At 47.0% G+C, this 15,259-nt stretch overlaps 3 protein-coding genes across 5 annotated transcripts in view; 2 read left to right on the forward strand and 1 right to left on the reverse strand.

The window, feature by feature from the left end:
* Positions 1-65: 65 nt before the first annotated feature.
* On the forward strand, positions 66-1,064 carry TMEM88 (transmembrane protein 88). Its single transcript, XM_007522281.3, has 2 exons — positions 66-305; positions 467-1,064. Exons 1-2 carry the CDS (start codon positions 96-98, stop codon positions 734-736), a joined length of 480 nt encoding a protein of 159 aa, XP_007522343.1. The 5' UTR covers positions 66-95; the 3' UTR covers positions 737-1,064.
* A 665-nt stretch (positions 1,065-1,729) lies between these two features.
* The window catches only part of NAA38 (N-alpha-acetyltransferase 38, NatC auxiliary subunit), a 22,178-nt gene continuing 8,648 nt past the window's right edge, over positions 1,730-15,259 (reverse strand). The window contains exons 1-3 of one of the 2 annotated variants that reach the window (XM_007522293.3): positions 2,438-2,619; positions 2,053-2,236; positions 1,730-1,888 (exon numbers count right to left, since the gene is read on the reverse strand). In XM_007522293.3, the coding sequence (XP_007522355.1) occupies positions 1,776-1,888; positions 2,053-2,236; positions 2,438-2,518 (378 nt within the window). In that variant the 5' untranslated portion in view covers positions 2,519-2,619 and the 3' untranslated portion in view covers positions 1,730-1,775. Of the gene's footprint in view, positions 1,889-2,052; positions 2,237-2,437; positions 2,620-15,259 lie in introns of those variants that run through there. The other variant, XM_060204351.1, reaches the window with a different exon arrangement.
* On the forward strand, positions 3,141-6,180 carry LOC103112817 (cytochrome b5 domain-containing protein 1). Of its 2 annotated transcripts, none has more exons than XM_007522302.3 (4): positions 3,141-3,315; positions 3,387-3,463; positions 3,610-3,828; positions 4,790-6,180. In XM_007522302.3, the coding sequence occupies exons 1-4, from the start codon at positions 3,156-3,158 to the stop codon at positions 5,018-5,020; spliced, it is 687 nt and encodes a 228-aa protein (XP_007522364.1). In that variant the 5' UTR covers positions 3,141-3,155; the 3' UTR covers positions 5,021-6,180. The 2 variants fall into 2 exon arrangements, with proteins under 2 accessions (XP_007522364.1, XP_016043739.1); XM_016188253.2 differs by having other exon boundaries at positions 4,858-5,000.

The following is a 15,259-nucleotide window of genomic DNA, read 5'->3' on the forward strand; positions in this document are numbered from 1 at the left end:
GGGGTGGGGGTTGGGAGAGGTTGGGCCGGGGGAGGGGCAGGAAAGAGGGCTATAAGGGCCAGGGACCTGGCGAGAATCAGTCAGCCTGGCGGGCCATGGCGGATGTCCCAGGGGTGCAGCGAGCTGTTTCCAGCGGTGGCCCAGAGCCCCGGGACCCCCTGGATTGCTGGGCTTGTGCTGTGCTGGTCACGGCTCAGAATCTGCTAGTGGCTGCTTTCAATCTTATCCTGCTGGCGCTGGTACTGGGGACCATCCTGTTACCTGCTGTCATCATGCTAGGCTTTGGCTTCCTCTGCCACTCACAGGTGAGAACTGGTTGTGTGTGTGTGTGTGCGCGTGTGTTTGTGTGTGTCGTGTGCTGCGCTCGGGTGAGTATGTGGTATTGGTGGTGGGGGGGGCTTATGGGTCCCACTTCTTCCTGCCTGGAATGTTTCTCTGGGGGCTGATGCCTCTTCTCCTCCCACAGTTCCTGCGCTCCCAGGCACCCCCTTGCACCGCGCATCTGCGGGACCCGGGCTTCACAGCCCTGCTGGTAACCGGATTCCTGCTGCTTGTCCCACTGCTCGTGCTTGCCCTGGCCAGCTACCGCCGTCTCTGCCTGCGCCTGCGGCTGGCCGACTGCCTCGTGCCCTACAGCAGAGCACTCTATCGCCGCCGGGGTAGCCCACAGTCCGGGCAAACTCGGGCCACACCAGGATCCCAGGCAGTTCCCACATCAGGAAAGGTCTGGGTCTGAGGACAAGGACAACCCTGAAGGACTGCCCTCCTTCCCAGCAACCTGAGGACTTGAAGCCCTGAGAATCTCTCTGCCTGCCCTGCTCCCACCCCTAAGCCGGGTACTAGCATCTCCTTGGAGTATAACAGCATCCATGGGCACTTTGCTGCTGAGAAATGCCAGACCCTGGAAAACCCACTTTCCTTCCATTGGCCGTATCTGAATCCTGAAAATCTGGGCTGGACCCTACACACACACACACACACACACACACACACTCACACTCACACACACACTCATACTCACACTCATACACCCCTTGTGAATAAAGCAACTGAGCCTGGTGTCCCTTTCTAGTGGAGCTGTAATTTGTAAATTGGGTGGTGAAATTGTAAGGGGAGGAGTAGTCACACTTCAGTAAAGAATTCATGAACTAAATGCATTCCTGGGATCCTGTGAACGGGGCCTCACAAACACCATCACCCCTACCCAGAAGCAGGAAACACCATGTATATGTGGGGGGGGAGGGGCTCCAGAGAGCAAACTGACACATCCTTCAGAATCCGGGCCTTCCCTTATCGCATTTGCCTGGTCTTCCTGGTCAGACCCCAGAGTTCTGTCCCTGACCCCAAAGTCACCTCCCCATCAATAGAATGGAGGGGCCCAGCTTCTGTGGCCTGCCTAGCTCCCCTTGGGGACAGGAGCCTGTTCTCTGACCCCAGCTCAGAGGAACTCAGTATTGCCAGGCCGGGGAGGAAAACAATGGGCCTTCCGGAGCAGGAGCGCCAACCCCTCCTGCCATAAGCCTGGAGCTGCGTGGGAGGGAAAATGGAGGGTCCCACCCTGGGCCCGCAGCTCAGCCTGACTGCACCCCCCACCCTGAAACCTGAGGGAACTTTTGCGGCCCCTGGACGTCCCGGATGGGGGATGGGGCTGTCACTCCTCCCGACCTCAATCAACTGTTTCCTTTAGGTATGGAATGCAATCCTAGACAGAGAGGCTGACACAGGCCACGTCGGTTGCAGGTTTAATGAAGTCTAAAATGCTTGCACGATCTTGGTCAGAGGTAGGGAGGTCCCGCCAGGCTCTCTTTTTGCACCTCAATAGAAACGATATGATGTCCGGGTACCATGGCGAGGCCCAGCACTCGGGGCTCCCCGGCAGAGAAGGAATCTGCAAAGAAGAGTCAGAGCATCAGGGAAGGCCAGCATCGGCCCCGTCCCTTCACAACCACGACTTCAAGCCCCAGAAAACAGGAAGGCAATCACTTGTGGGGAAATGCCTTGAGTGGGGCTCGGCAGTGTTGCCAAGAGAGGGCGCATTCCCCGGGCACTGACCCGACGGCTTGAGGAACTCCTGCGCCGAGCCCAGGATAACATTGCAGTCGCGGTCGGTGCAGAGAAAGCAGCCGACCAGTGTCCGTCCATCTGTCATGCGGATGCGCATAGTCTTGTTTAGCAGCGCCTCCAGCTGCTGCCGGGCACGCGCAGCGGACACGTCCTCGCGCTCACCATCTGAATCCTGCGCTGGGAGGGACAAGCGCTTAGTCCGCCACGCCCGCCCACCCGCCCGCCCGCCGAACCACTACTCCCGGCAGTCCGTGCGGCGCGCGCACGAAGCCCAGAGGCTGCCGGGAGCTGCAGTTCCCTTTCCATCCTCCCCCACCCCCACCATCTTGCTTCCTGCTAGTCCCTCTGTCCCGGAATCCGAGCCCTCGCTAACCCCGGCGCTGGAGCTGCTTTGACGCCGGCTACAACAGCCATTCTCCTCTCGTAACAGCATGGTTGGTCCAGCTCCGGCCATTTGCCCCGGGCCTCCTCTCGGCCCTTCAACTTCCTAGGAAGCTCTCGGGGGTAGCGTGGTCTGAGATCTCGCGAGCGCTCCCGACCTGTGTTCTTTCGCGAGATCATCTAACCTCTTCCTCTCAGTCTCGGCTGCAATATCAGAGATCTCGCGAGCTTCCTCTGTAGAGCTAGATTCCCAGAGGCTTAACACGCATCTTAAGATATCGCGAGAATTCTCAAACTCATTTCTGACACCTCCTGTAGGAAACCTGCAATTTACTGAGAATACCTTTTTACAACTAATCTTTCTTGATATTCGGGTTTGCAAGATATTCTGTCCTAAATATCTCCTGTAGCCCGTTCAGCTCAAAGCGGAATATGTAAACCCACCCTACACACACACACACACACACACACACACACACTTTTGAAGAACTCAAATACTTGAGCTGAAAGGTAAACAGATTAAGTTTCTCGTGAGCTGCAGCAGCTCACTCGCCTGCACAACAACCAGTCGACGGTGGCCGCAAAAGGACAGTGGTTTCCATGTCAGCGGATAAACGCGCTCCCTTAGCGCCGAGATTTTAGTAGGGAGTATTTAGTGCGGAGGAGATATTAGTATTTAGCAACTAAGGGAACAGGTGACAGAAAGAGCCATGCCGCGCCGGGGTCTAGTGGAAGGACCAGATCTTAAATATTTCCAGCGGCGGTTTTTCACACCGTCCGAGGTCGCCCAACACAACCAGCTGGAGGACCTCTGGGTGTCTTACCTGGGCAGCGTGTACAACCTGACGCCGCTGGCACAGGAGTACGAGGGTGAGGAGCAGGCGCGGCCGGGCCGGGTGTGCATCTGGGAGTGCTCGCTGACAGCGGCCGCTTCTCCCCAGGAGACCCGCTGTTGAAACCCATCGTGGAAGTTGCGGGACAAGATATCAGCCACTGGTTTGATCCAGAGACCAGAGACGTGAGTTGTAGGGGAGTTTGGGTTGGGGGAGAGAGAGGGCGGGCGGAGGGACACTGGAGAGCCGAAATGGGGAGGAAAGCCAGGGACGAGCCTGAGCTTGAGGTCGCGACCGCCCCCACTTCTCCTCTCCCGACCCTGTTTTAAAGATCCGCAAGCACGTAGATCCGCTAACCGGCTGCCTGAAATACCGCACCCCGTGGAGCCGTTTTCTGCATGTACCACCTCAGCTGCCCCGATCAGACTGGGCCAATGATTTCGGAAAGCCCTGGTGGCAGCGGTCGCAATATGAGGTGGGGCAGCTGTCAGTCAAGACACGGAGCATCCGCATCATTAACACGCTCACATCGCAAGCACACACACTGGAGGTGAGTTGGTCCCAGGAGTCTAGGATGTGTGTGTGTGGGTGGGGGGGGAGCTAGAGGAATCTGGGAATCCCAGCCAGTCTGCAAGGCTTCAACCTTTCATAGCTGGAAGAAGCTGTTCATTTTCCACTTTTAGGGGCAGCCGAGGAAAGAAGCCACCTGTGCCACCAGGGTTGGGAATTTGAGCAGTGATTCCGTCATGGAGTATAGGAGCCTCCTTCATTCATAAGACCAGAGTAATTCATAAGCGTTAGTGATGGTGATTTTTGCATATTTTTAAAAATTTATTTATTATTGGATATAGATAGAAATTGAGAGGGGCGGGGAGATAGAGGAGAGAGACACGTGCAGCCCTGCATCACCATTTATGAAGCTTTCCCCCTGCAGGTGGGGACCAGCGGTCTAAACCTGGATCCTTGTGCACAGCAGTGTCTGCACTTAGCCAGGTGTGCCACTGCCTGGCCCGTTCTTGCAAATTCTTCATGCTGTGTTTTAGATAGCAATTGCATTTAATAGTCTTTTTTTTTTTTTAAGGGCAGATTAATTTATTTATGAGATAGGAAGAGGTGAGAGAGAACCGGAACATCACTCTCTGATTTATGGGATGCCTGGGATTGAATTCAGGACCTCATGCTTGAGGGTCCAACACTTAATCCGTTGCACCACCTCCCAGGTCACAGGAGAACAATTAATTGCATTTGACATTCTTATTAGTCTGCTCTGTTTGGGTGAGGAGATGGATGCCATAAAACAAACAAAATAGTAGGACTTTGGATGATTAAGCTCCAATTTCATTTTTGGAACTATGAAGCTTTCTTCTGTCAGGGAAGATATTCTGACCTCATTCTATCATCTCTTGGGCTCTTGGCCCTTGCTAGGAGAGGCGTGTGTGCGTGTGTGTGTGTGTGTGTGTGTGTGTGTGTTCATTCAGAATTTGGGGTTGGGGTACTTCCATGTTCTCTAGGTGGGGGCTCTGGAATCAATGTGGGAAATCCTACACCGCTATCTCCCCTATAATGCACATGCTGCCAGCTACACTTGGAAATATGAAGGGAAGAACCTGGACATGAATTGTACCCTGGAGGAGAATGGGATCCAGGATGATCAAGAAGAACTTAATTATCTAAGTATGGATGGCACAGTCTACACACCTGCAATAATGCTTTACTTCAGAGATGATCTCACAGAGCTATAGAAAGGAGACATATGCTCATGAGGAATCAAGATATATTTCAAGTTTGTCTATTTTTGTGAATATAGGAAGAAGATGGGGGGTATATCTGGACATAGACCATTATCCTATCCTAGAAAGTGTATTTCTGAAAAAATTAATTACTCTGAGAAAAGTAGGGTGAATACTAGAAATAACCCGATTTTTAGGAAAGATATAGGCAAAGAAAATATCTTAGGTAGCGATAGAAGAAGATTGTCTGGGGCCAGGTGGGGCACAGCCAGCCCCCACCTGCATAGAGAGAGCGAGCGAGCTTCACGAGTGGTGAAGCAGGGCTGCAGGTGTCTCTCTGTCTCCCCTGACCTCTCAATTTCTGGCTGTCTCTATCCAATAAGCAAATAAAGATAAGTTTTAAAAAGTTAGAAGAAGATTGTCAGATAAAACATAGGTAGGATTTTTTTTATAGTAAAATAGAAGTCTTATACAGGGAGAGAAGATGAAAGGTAATGATAGAAATGGGAAGGCTGCAAAAAAAAAAGGGGGGGATTTCTAGAGATCAGAAGGAACTTGGGGCAAGGAAGACAGCATAATGGTTATGCAAACAGACTTTCATGCCTGAGGCTCCAAAGTCTCAAGTTCAACCCCACTGCACCAGTGCTCTGGTAGAAAAGAAAGAAAGAAAGAAAGAAAGAAAGAAAGAAAGAAAGAAAGAAAGAAAGAAAGAACTAGCTGAGTGTTGTTGCACTTGGTAGAGGACATGCATGTGCAAGGACCTGGGTTCAAGCCCCCAACCCCCATGAAGGAGGGAGGCTTCATGGTTGGTGAAGCAGTGCTGCAGATCTTTCTCTTTTTCTCCCCCCCCAAATGTTCTCTATCTATTAAAAATAAATAAAAATGGCAGATGAAAGTGGTGGATTCATTGTGCAGGCACTGAGCGCCAGCAATAACCTTGGTGGCAATAAAAAAATTAAAGAAGGAACACCGGACGGTAGCGCAGTGGATTAAACACACATGGCACAAAGCACAAGGTTGGCTCCCCTCCTGCAGAGGGGTAGCTTCACGGGCAGTGAAGCAGGTCTGCAGGTGTCTATCTTTGTCCCTCCTCCTCTCTCAATTTCTCTCTGTCCTATCCAACAACAATGACAATAATAATAACAACAATGATAACAATGGCAACAAAAGGGTTATAGCCTTCAGGAGCAGTGGATTTGTAGTGCAGGCACAGAGCCCCAGCAATAACCTTGGAGGCAAAAAAAAAAAAAAAATCCAATCTCATGCTGACATTTGTAACCACTGCTTCTCAGACTAGATGTCTGGGATGTGGGTTTGCCCTAGGCTCACTGCATAGTGGGAACCAATAGGCCTCTTGTGTCATCAGCCGTTCTTGGTGCAGTTACTGTCTTGGGAAGGGAGTTACCAGAGTTCTGTGATGTCAGAGAGAAGGCAGGGAAGGCTAAGTTTTAACTGGGCAATAGCTAACTATTGGGAGTCCGGCGGTAGCGCAGCCGGTTAAGTTCACGTGGTGCAAAACCTGGTGCAAAGCACAAGGACCAACCGATGAAAGGATCCGGTTTGAGCCCCTGGCTCCCCACCTGCAGGGGAGTCGCTTCACAGGCGGTGAAGCAGGTCTGCAGGTGTCTATCTTTCTCTCCCTCTCTCTCCATTTCTCTCTGTCCTAACAATGATGACAGCAATAATGACAATAATAATAATAACTACAACAAAAATAAAATCAAGGGCAACAAAAGGTAAAAATAAATAGATAAATATAAATAAAAAAAATAGCCAACTATTGAGGCTACTTCCTGGTCAATCTGAAGACAAATGTGCCATATATACAAGGAGAGGGACAGACCAGAATATTCCATTTATGTTGTTTGGGTGGATTATTTATTTCAAATTTTTCATGTGCCAGAGGTTAAAACAAGGGTCTCATATATACAAAGTATGTATTCTACTGCTAAATCACTTCTCCAGTCCCATCTTCCAACTTTTTTTTTTTTCTTTTCCCAGAACACTGCTTAGTTCTGGCTTATAGTGGTGTAGAGGATTGAACCTGGGACCTGGAAGCCTCAGGCATGAGAGTCTGCTTGCATAACCATTATGCTATCTCCCTCACATCTTCCAGATTTTTTGAAGAAATGATATTTTACTGATTCCAGACAAAAACTAGAGTGAGGAAAAGTGAGAAGGGTTGACTTTGCAAGATGATAGATAACTCTACAAGAGAAGGAATCACAGGCTAATATAAAGATAGGGACTAAGTCAAAAAGCAAAAAGAAAAAACAAACTGATGACCAAAAGAAACAGTGGTGTGGGGAATCAAAGGCCAGATTCAGTCCTAAACCTAGGTGGAGAGAGTGAAAACAACAGGTGAACACCCTGACAGTAGGAGGTAGAGAACTATCAGGGAGGGACTCTTTCTGGCCAGGAACACCAGGCACAACACGGGATGGCGGGATGGTGGCCTCCTGTGAGCAACTGGTCACACAGGAGTTTGTTTCTGAGGAGGTGACAGTGAAAGGCATGAACAAAAGTAGAGACATCAGTATTGACTTCAGTAGAATCTGAACTCTGAAACTGAGAGCTTCTGTTCAGTCTCTCCCATATAACCAAGAATTTATTAATTATTTCAATCATTTTGATAGTTAATCCACTCCACGACTGTTTCATGCTGCTCAGTTAAGCCCTAAACTATTCGAACACCAAAACTACGCTGTTGCTGTTTAGTCCCGGCCTTCGGGCCTGTGCCTGTGGGGTCTGCCCAAACCTCTAGCTCCTCCAGAAATCCCTACTACAGTTATCTTTTGCCAGAAATAGTCCCCTTTTCCTCACATATCCAGTTACTCACTCAGTTTTTGTCTCCTGGATAGCTCCGGAGTCTATCTTCTTTTCTCTAAGCTATCATCACCTTTTGTGTGGACTGCTATAAAAACTTTGTAACCAGTTCTCTCATTTCCACTTCTGTCCATGCAAAGTCAGAGGGGAGCAGTGGAAAATAAACCAAAACATCTACCTTCTCTCCTTTAGATTCCTCAGTGGTTTCCAGTTGCTTTTGGAATAAAGTACTACGTTTGAAGACTACACAAACAAGCCTCTGTCTGCCTTGCACATATCACATTGCATTACTCCTTTGCTCCCACAGCATTGACGGGCTTCCAATTTATGAAATACCTTCTAGCCTCAGAACCACACAGATAATTCTTTTTTTTTCCTAACTGACCAACCACTTTATTTAATGAGACAGACACTGCCACCCTACACCCCCTACCTCACCCCCAGTGATGGCCTCAGGTTTAGGGCATCCAGGGTACTGATTGCAGTTTGGACTATTCTCCCATCTTAAAACTGTTCTCTTCATTCCATTTTCCATGATCCTAACTGCTTCTTCCTCAAAGAGACTTTTTCTGATTTCTATGTGTAAGCTGATTTTTGGCTGTATCTTCTCAGCATCTCTGTAACTTTATTTTTTAGTTTATTTATTTAATATTTATTTATTTATTTATTTATTTATTACCAGAGCACTGTTGAGCTCTGGTTTATGGTGGTGTGGGGGGATTGAATCTGGGACTTTGGAGCCTTAGGCATGAAAGTCTCTGCATAACCACTATGCTATCTACAACAGCACTGTTCAGCTCTGGCTTATGGTGGTGCAGGGGGATTGAACCTGGGACTTTGGAGCCTAAGGCATGAGATTCTGTTTGCATAACCATTATGCTATCTACCCTTCGCCCAGATTTTACTTACTTATTAATGAGAAAGATAGGAGGAGAGATTAAAAAGACCAGCCATCACTCTGGCACATGTGCTGCTGGAGATTGAACTTGGGACCTTATACTTGAGAGTTCAATGCTTTATCCACTACACCACCTCCGGGAGCACCCTGTGCCCCTTTGTAACTTTATTTTATTATTACTTTTTAAAATCAGAGCACTGTTCAGCTATGGTTTATGGTGGTGCAGAGGACTGAACCTGGGACTTTGGAGCCTCAGGCATGAGAGTCCATTATGCTATCTACCCCCACCCCTTTGTAACTTTAAAATGATAAATATAGGCTGGTGGAGATAGCATAATGGTTTAGCAAAAAGACCCTCATACCTGAGGCTCTGAAGACCCAGGTTCAATCCCCCACACCACCATAAGTCAGAAATGAACAGTGTTTGGTAAAAAAAGTGAATAAATGAATGACTAGAGTTTGACTGGTTGACTAACACTACTAGATTGTAAGTTCATGAGGGCAGAGATGATGTCTGCTTTTTTACTGCTGTATTTTCAGTCTGAGGGCACACAATTGCTACTCAATAAATTCTGATTGAATGAACTCACTATAAAGTGAATTGATCTGTCTATAATAACTAGTTAGTTGGTGGGATGCGTTGTGTCCTGGGAGGCAAACTGGGACCAAAAAAGCAGGACAGCTAGTGGCCCAAGAGGTGGCGAGATGACTTGAAAGCATGAGCTTGTTCTCTGGCATCACATATGCCAGAGTAATACACTGGCTCACTCTCATAAATAAACGAGCCTTAAAAAAAGATATTTTGGGGAGGGTAGATAAAATAATGATTATGCAAAGAGACTCATGCCTGAGGCTCCAAAGTCTCAGGTTCAATACCCCTGTACCACCATAAGCCAGAGTTGAGCGGTGTTATGGTTAAAAAAAAAAAAAAAAAGGAGTTGGGCGGTAGCAAATCGGGTTAAACGCACGTGGTGCAAAATGCAAGGACAGGCTTAAGGATTCCAGTTTGAGCCCCCTGGCTCCCCACCTTCAGGGGAGTTGGTTTACCGGCGGTGAAGCAGGTCTGCAGGTGTCTGTCTTTCTCTCCCCCCACTATCTTCCCTTCTCCATTTTTCTCTGTCCTATCCAACAACAACAACATCATTAACAATATCAATAACTACAACAATAAAACAACAAGGGCAACAAAAGGAAATAAATATTAAAAAATCTTTTAAAAAATTATAAAATAAAAAAGATATTTGAGGGGGACCTGGCAGTAGCGCATGGGTTAAGTGCAAGGACCAGCATAAAGATCCTGGTTCAAGCCCCCAACTCCCCACCTGCAAGGGAGTCGCTTCATGAAGCAGGTCTGCAGGTGTCTTTCTCTCCCCATCTTCCCCTCCTCTCTCCATTTCTCTATGCCCTATCCAACAATGATGACAGTAATAACTACAACAATAAAGCAAGGGAATAAATAAATAAATAAATAAATAATAAAAAACAAACTAATAACTATTCTATTAGAGGTTCTGTCTCATCCGTTTTTTTGGTGGGCAATAAAACTGTCATTCCCCATAAGGCCACCAGGTGGCTGCAGCCACCTATACAGTGAGGGACGGGCCTGGGAGAGTTCCAGATTCTAAAGTGGTTAGGATTAAAGGTGATTCTTTGAAATTCATAGTGGGAGGGAAGGATCAGGCAAAAAGGAAAAACCACATGGCCACTATTCTTATTAGCACTAGGCTCATTTCAGTTTTTAATTTTTTCCATAAGCACATGCCAGGAAAGAAGTGTAACTGGAGAAACAAAACTCATGGGACAAAACAAACGGGGGATCCGATTACTAGTGTGGGTGTATAGGGAGCAAGGCAGGCACAGAAGTTTAGGAAGAATAAAGACCAAAGGGAAACAAATCAAAGTAATACAGTACGGCTGCCCCTTGGACAATACCTGCTTGAATCATGTGGGTCCATTTACATATGGATTTGTTTTGTTCTTTCTTTTTTTCTGGAACCTGGGCCTCACATAATTTCACACTCCAGACCACTTCCTCATTTAGATAGACAGAGGGAGGTAGAGGCCGCAGTGCCAGAGCTTCCTTCAGTGCTGTAACACTTCTAAACAGTGCCAGGGTTTGAGCCAGGGCTGCACCCACAGAAAGGTATGCATCATACTCGGTGAGCTCTCTCTAGCCCATAAGTGAACTTTCCTGTAAACAGATGACGAAAGTGTGTGGCATCACTAGATAGAATATTGTAAATGGGGCACCGGGCAGTAGCACAGTGGGTTAAGTGCACATGATGCAAAGCTCAAGGATCCTGGTTGGAGCCCCGGCTCCCCACCTGCAGGGGGGTCACTTCACAAGCAGTGAAGCAGGTCTGCAGGTGTCTATCTTTCTCTCTCTCCCTATGTCTTCTCCTCCTCTCTTGATTTCTCTCTGTCCTACAACAAGGGCAACAAAAATGGGAAAAATGGCCTCCAGGAGCAGTGGATTTGTAGTGCATGCACCCAGCCCCAGCGATAACTCTGGAGGCAAAAAAAAAAAAAAAAAAAAAAAAAGCTGTAAATGTATTTTATCTTCATTATGCTTTTCTTTTTTATAGCTTACTTTAATATAGAATATCATATGTATATATATAACATGCAGAATATATGCTGATCAACTGTGTAACTGTGAGGCTATTAGTTCAATCGACCCTTGAGCAAGACAACCCCCCTCACAGTTGAAAATCATGTATGACTTGACTTCCCTTAAAACTTAAGAGTGGTCAGCTTTTTTTTTTTTAATATTTTATTTTCATGAGAGACACAGGGAGCAGAGAGAAACAGAGAGCACTGCTCAACTCTGGCTTATGGTGAAGAGGAAGATTGAACCTGGGACCTCAAAGCCTTAGGCATGAAAGACTTCTTGCATAACCATTATGTTATCTCCTCAACCCCCCAACTTGGTCTTAGGATTTCCCCACCAGCCTAGTCCCTAGACACAAAATCCTTTCATCCTCTAGTTTCTTATATATATTTTAAATATTTATTTATTCCCTTTTGTTGCCCTTGTTGTAGTTATTGGATAGGACAGAGAGAAATGGGGAGAGAAGGGGAAGACAGAGAGAGGGAGACACCTGCAGACCTGCTTCACTGCTTGTGAAGTGACTCCCCTACAGGTGGGGAGCTGGGGGCTCGAACCGGGATCCTTACACTGGTCCTTGCGCTTAGCACCACCTGCGCTTAACCGGCTGCACTACCGCCCGACTCCCCAAGTTTCTGATACTGACCCTTGATATCTGTGGGTTCCACATCTGCACTTGTTAAATCCATGACTGTAGAACCCATGGATAGGGAGGGCCAGTAGTATTACTGAAAAGAAAACCAAACAAACAAAAATCACATGGCTGGGAAGGTGGTTCAGTGATGGAATAAAGGACATGCATGCATGAGGTCCAAGGTTTATTTTCCAGCATGGCACATACCCAAGCAGTGCTCTGGCCTCTCTCATGAAATAAATAAATTTTTTTAAAAATGAAAAAGAAAAACATCATATATTTGTAGTTCAAATATGTTTTGTTCATCAACTGTGTTGTATGTCAACTGTAGTTAAGTTCTGAAGGTTTTTTGACTTTTTTGACTATGGAATCACTATGCTCAAGGATCAATCGTACATTGATTTATTCATATGCATTAACTTTTAAAAATATATTTTTTCGGGTCGGGTGGTGGCGCACCTGGTTGAGAGCACATATTACAATGCACAAGGACCCAGGTTCAAGCCCCCAGTCCCCACCTGCAGGGGGAAAGTTTTCAGTGAAGCAGTGTTGCAGGTGTCTCTCTGTCTCTCTCTCCCTCTCTGTCATCCCCTCCCCTCTTGATTTCTGGCTGTCTTTATCAAATAAAGATAATTTAAAAAACAGTTAAAATATATTTTTTCTTTTATATTTTTTCTTTTCATGGTTGTTGGTGAGTCATCATGTGAGAGCAATCTTTTTTTTTTTCTCTGATAGAGACAGAGAGAAATAAGGAGGGGGGGAGACAGACAGACATGCAGACTTCCTTCACCACTCATGAAGCTTCACTGCTCCAGTGGGGACTGGAGTCTTGAACCTAGGTCCTCACACACGGTAATGTGTGCACTGTACTGGATACACCACAGTGAGACTTCCATGTTTCAGTCTTTCAAACAGATCTACTTGAGAGAGTGCTCAGAACACACTTTACCCCACTGATGCACCTTCATGGCTACATGACTTTTTTTTTTCTTTTAATATAAAGTATTTCACCAGGCACTACCTTGTTTTCTAAATATTCAAGTGTGTGGATAGGGAAGTACCTCTCAAGAATTGCAAGGGCTCAGTCCCCAGCAACACTGGCTATTTGAATGAGGTATATGTAAATAATCCCTCAGCATAAAATCGAGAAAGTAAATAAAACATGAAAATAGGATCCAAGTCCTCTTGTAATTTCTTTCATTTTGAAGGGAGGTGAGATAGAGGTTGGAACACTGAAAGGGAAGCTGTTTGTTCTCAGTAAACTGCAGCAAAGGTGGGCGCGAGGAATCACATCATTGCAAGACTGGCCAGCTCCTCATGGGACGCGAGCACTTCCACACTACGATCATCATCTCTGGCATTATGCTATTCCACTGCAGAATACTGTGCCCCAGTATGGTTCTGTAGCCCCCATGTCCACTTGGTCGATTCCAAATTATATTCCTCCATGAGGATAATTTCTGGAACCATCCGTTCCACCCCGGTCCCATGGCTGCCAGTTCTTAGCAACATCGCCCCGCCAGATATTTGTCGGGATGTGGCATCATCTAAGTTCATTTCCCACGTCTACGCTCGACCGGACCTGCCAATATACGCGGATATCTTCGCCCACCCTGTCCAACGCTTGACGTCTCGTCACCCAATCTGGTCCCCTACGCCTACACTGAACTTCTCTGTTCCAGTCTCTTGGAAACAGAGCTGGCAGTCAGCTGAGGTGAAGAACAAACACCTCATCACAGACCCCTGCAAGCGTCAACCCGGCTTTGACCTAGCACGTTATGATTGGGCCCTCCTCAATCGCTATCGAACAGGCCATGGCCGGTGCGCGGCTATGTTCCATCGCTGGGGAGCCAGAGACGACCCGAACTGCCCCTGCGGCTCCAGACAGACTATGACCCACATAGTCAACGACTGCCACCTCTCCAGATTCAAAGGAGGTCTCGAAACTTTACATCAGGCTCAACCAGATACTGTTGACTGGCTACGGAAGAAGGGCAAACGCTAGAAGAAGAAGTAAACTACAGCAGTTTCAGAGGACTCAATTGGCAAATATTTCCCATAAGCCTCAGTGCCTTGTACTGGTGCATGTCACTAGGATACTACAGAAGTGTATGTTCCATGCAGGAAGCTTGCCTACTCAGTGGGATAAACATACACACATGAAAAGGGTGGGGGCGGTGGTGTACCTGATTAAGTACACACACTATAGTACACAAGGACTACAGTATACAGGGTCAAGCCCCTGGTCCCCAACTACAGGGCGGTGAAGCAGTACTGCAGCTGTCTCTGTCTCTCCCTCTGTATCCTCCCTCCCCTCTCAATTTGTCTCTATCCAGAGTAAATAATAAAAAAGAAAAAGTAAACGGAAATAGTACACAATAAAGGACAAAGTTAAGAAAAAGTTTCTTTAAATTATTTATGTTAAATAAAGACATATATTGAGAGGGAAGGGGAAGGTAAAGAGGGATAGACACCTGCAACACTGCTTCACTACTTGTGAAGCTTCCTCCCTGTAGGTGAGGACTGGGAGCTTGAACCAGGGTCCCTGTGTACTGTGCAATGTGCTCGCTATCAGATGTGCCATTGCCTGGCCCCATAAAAAAGTTTGTATCCTCATAGCAAATCACAGATTCTTTTTTTAAAATATTATTTATTCCCTTTTTGTTGCCCTTGTTGTTTTATTGTTGTAGTTGTTATTGATGTTGTCATTGTTGGATAGGACAGAGAGAAATGGAGAGAGGAGGGGAAGACAGAGAGGGAGAGAAAGATAAGACACCTGCAGACCTGCTTCACCGCTTGTGAAGTGACTCTCCTGCAGGTGGGGAGCCAGGGGCTTGAATCGGGATCTTTACATGGGTCCTTGCATTTTGCACCACCTGTGCTTAACCCACTGTGCTACCACCTGACCCATTTTTTTGGCCTCCAGGGTTATTCCTGAGGCTAGGTCCCTGCACTATGAATCCACTGCTCCTGGAGGCTATTTTTTCCATTTTTGTTACCCTTGTGTTGTTATTATTATTGTTGGGTTTTTTTTTCAAAGATTTTATTTATTTATTTATTTATTAATGAGAAACATAGGAGGAGAGAGAAAGAACCAGCCATCACTCTGGTACATGTACTACTGGGGTACTACTGGGGATTGAACTCAGGACCTCATGCTTGAGAATCCAATGCTTTATCCACTGAGCCACCTCCCGGACCACTTAGTGCTGTTGTTGGGTAGGACAGAGAGAAACTGAGAGGAGGGGAGAGAAAGACAGACACCTGCAGACCTACTTCACTGCA

The sequence above is a fragment of the Erinaceus europaeus genome, chromosome 12, assembly GCF_950295315.1.
Source record: "Erinaceus europaeus chromosome 12, mEriEur2.1, whole genome shotgun sequence".
NCBI classification, from domain to species: domain Eukaryota; kingdom Metazoa; phylum Chordata; class Mammalia; order Eulipotyphla; family Erinaceidae; genus Erinaceus; species Erinaceus europaeus.

What these genes read in the sequence shown, in the direction of transcription:
- LOC103112817 (XM_007522302.3), top strand. Translation starts at nt 3,156, where the DNA reads ATGCCGCGCCGGGGTCTAGTGGAAGGACCAGATCTTAAATATTTCCAG. An exon ending in GCTGGCACAGGAGTACGAGG is followed by an intron (nt 3,316 to 3,386) that starts GTGAGGAGCAGG and finishes GCTTCTCCCCAG; the next exon opens with GAGACCCGCTGTTGAAACCC. An exon ending in CGCAAGCACACACACTGGAG is followed by an intron (nt 3,829 to 4,789) that starts GTGAGTTGGTCC and finishes CATGTTCTCTAG; the next exon opens with GTGGGGGCTCTGGAATCAAT.
- TMEM88 (XM_007522281.3), top strand. Translation starts at nt 96, where the DNA reads ATGGCGGATGTCCCAGGGGTGCAGCGAGCTGTTTCCAGCGGTGGCCCA. An exon ending in GCTTCCTCTGCCACTCACAG is followed by an intron (nt 306 to 466) that starts GTGAGAACTGGT and finishes CTCCTCCCACAG; the next exon opens with TTCCTGCGCTCCCAGGCACC.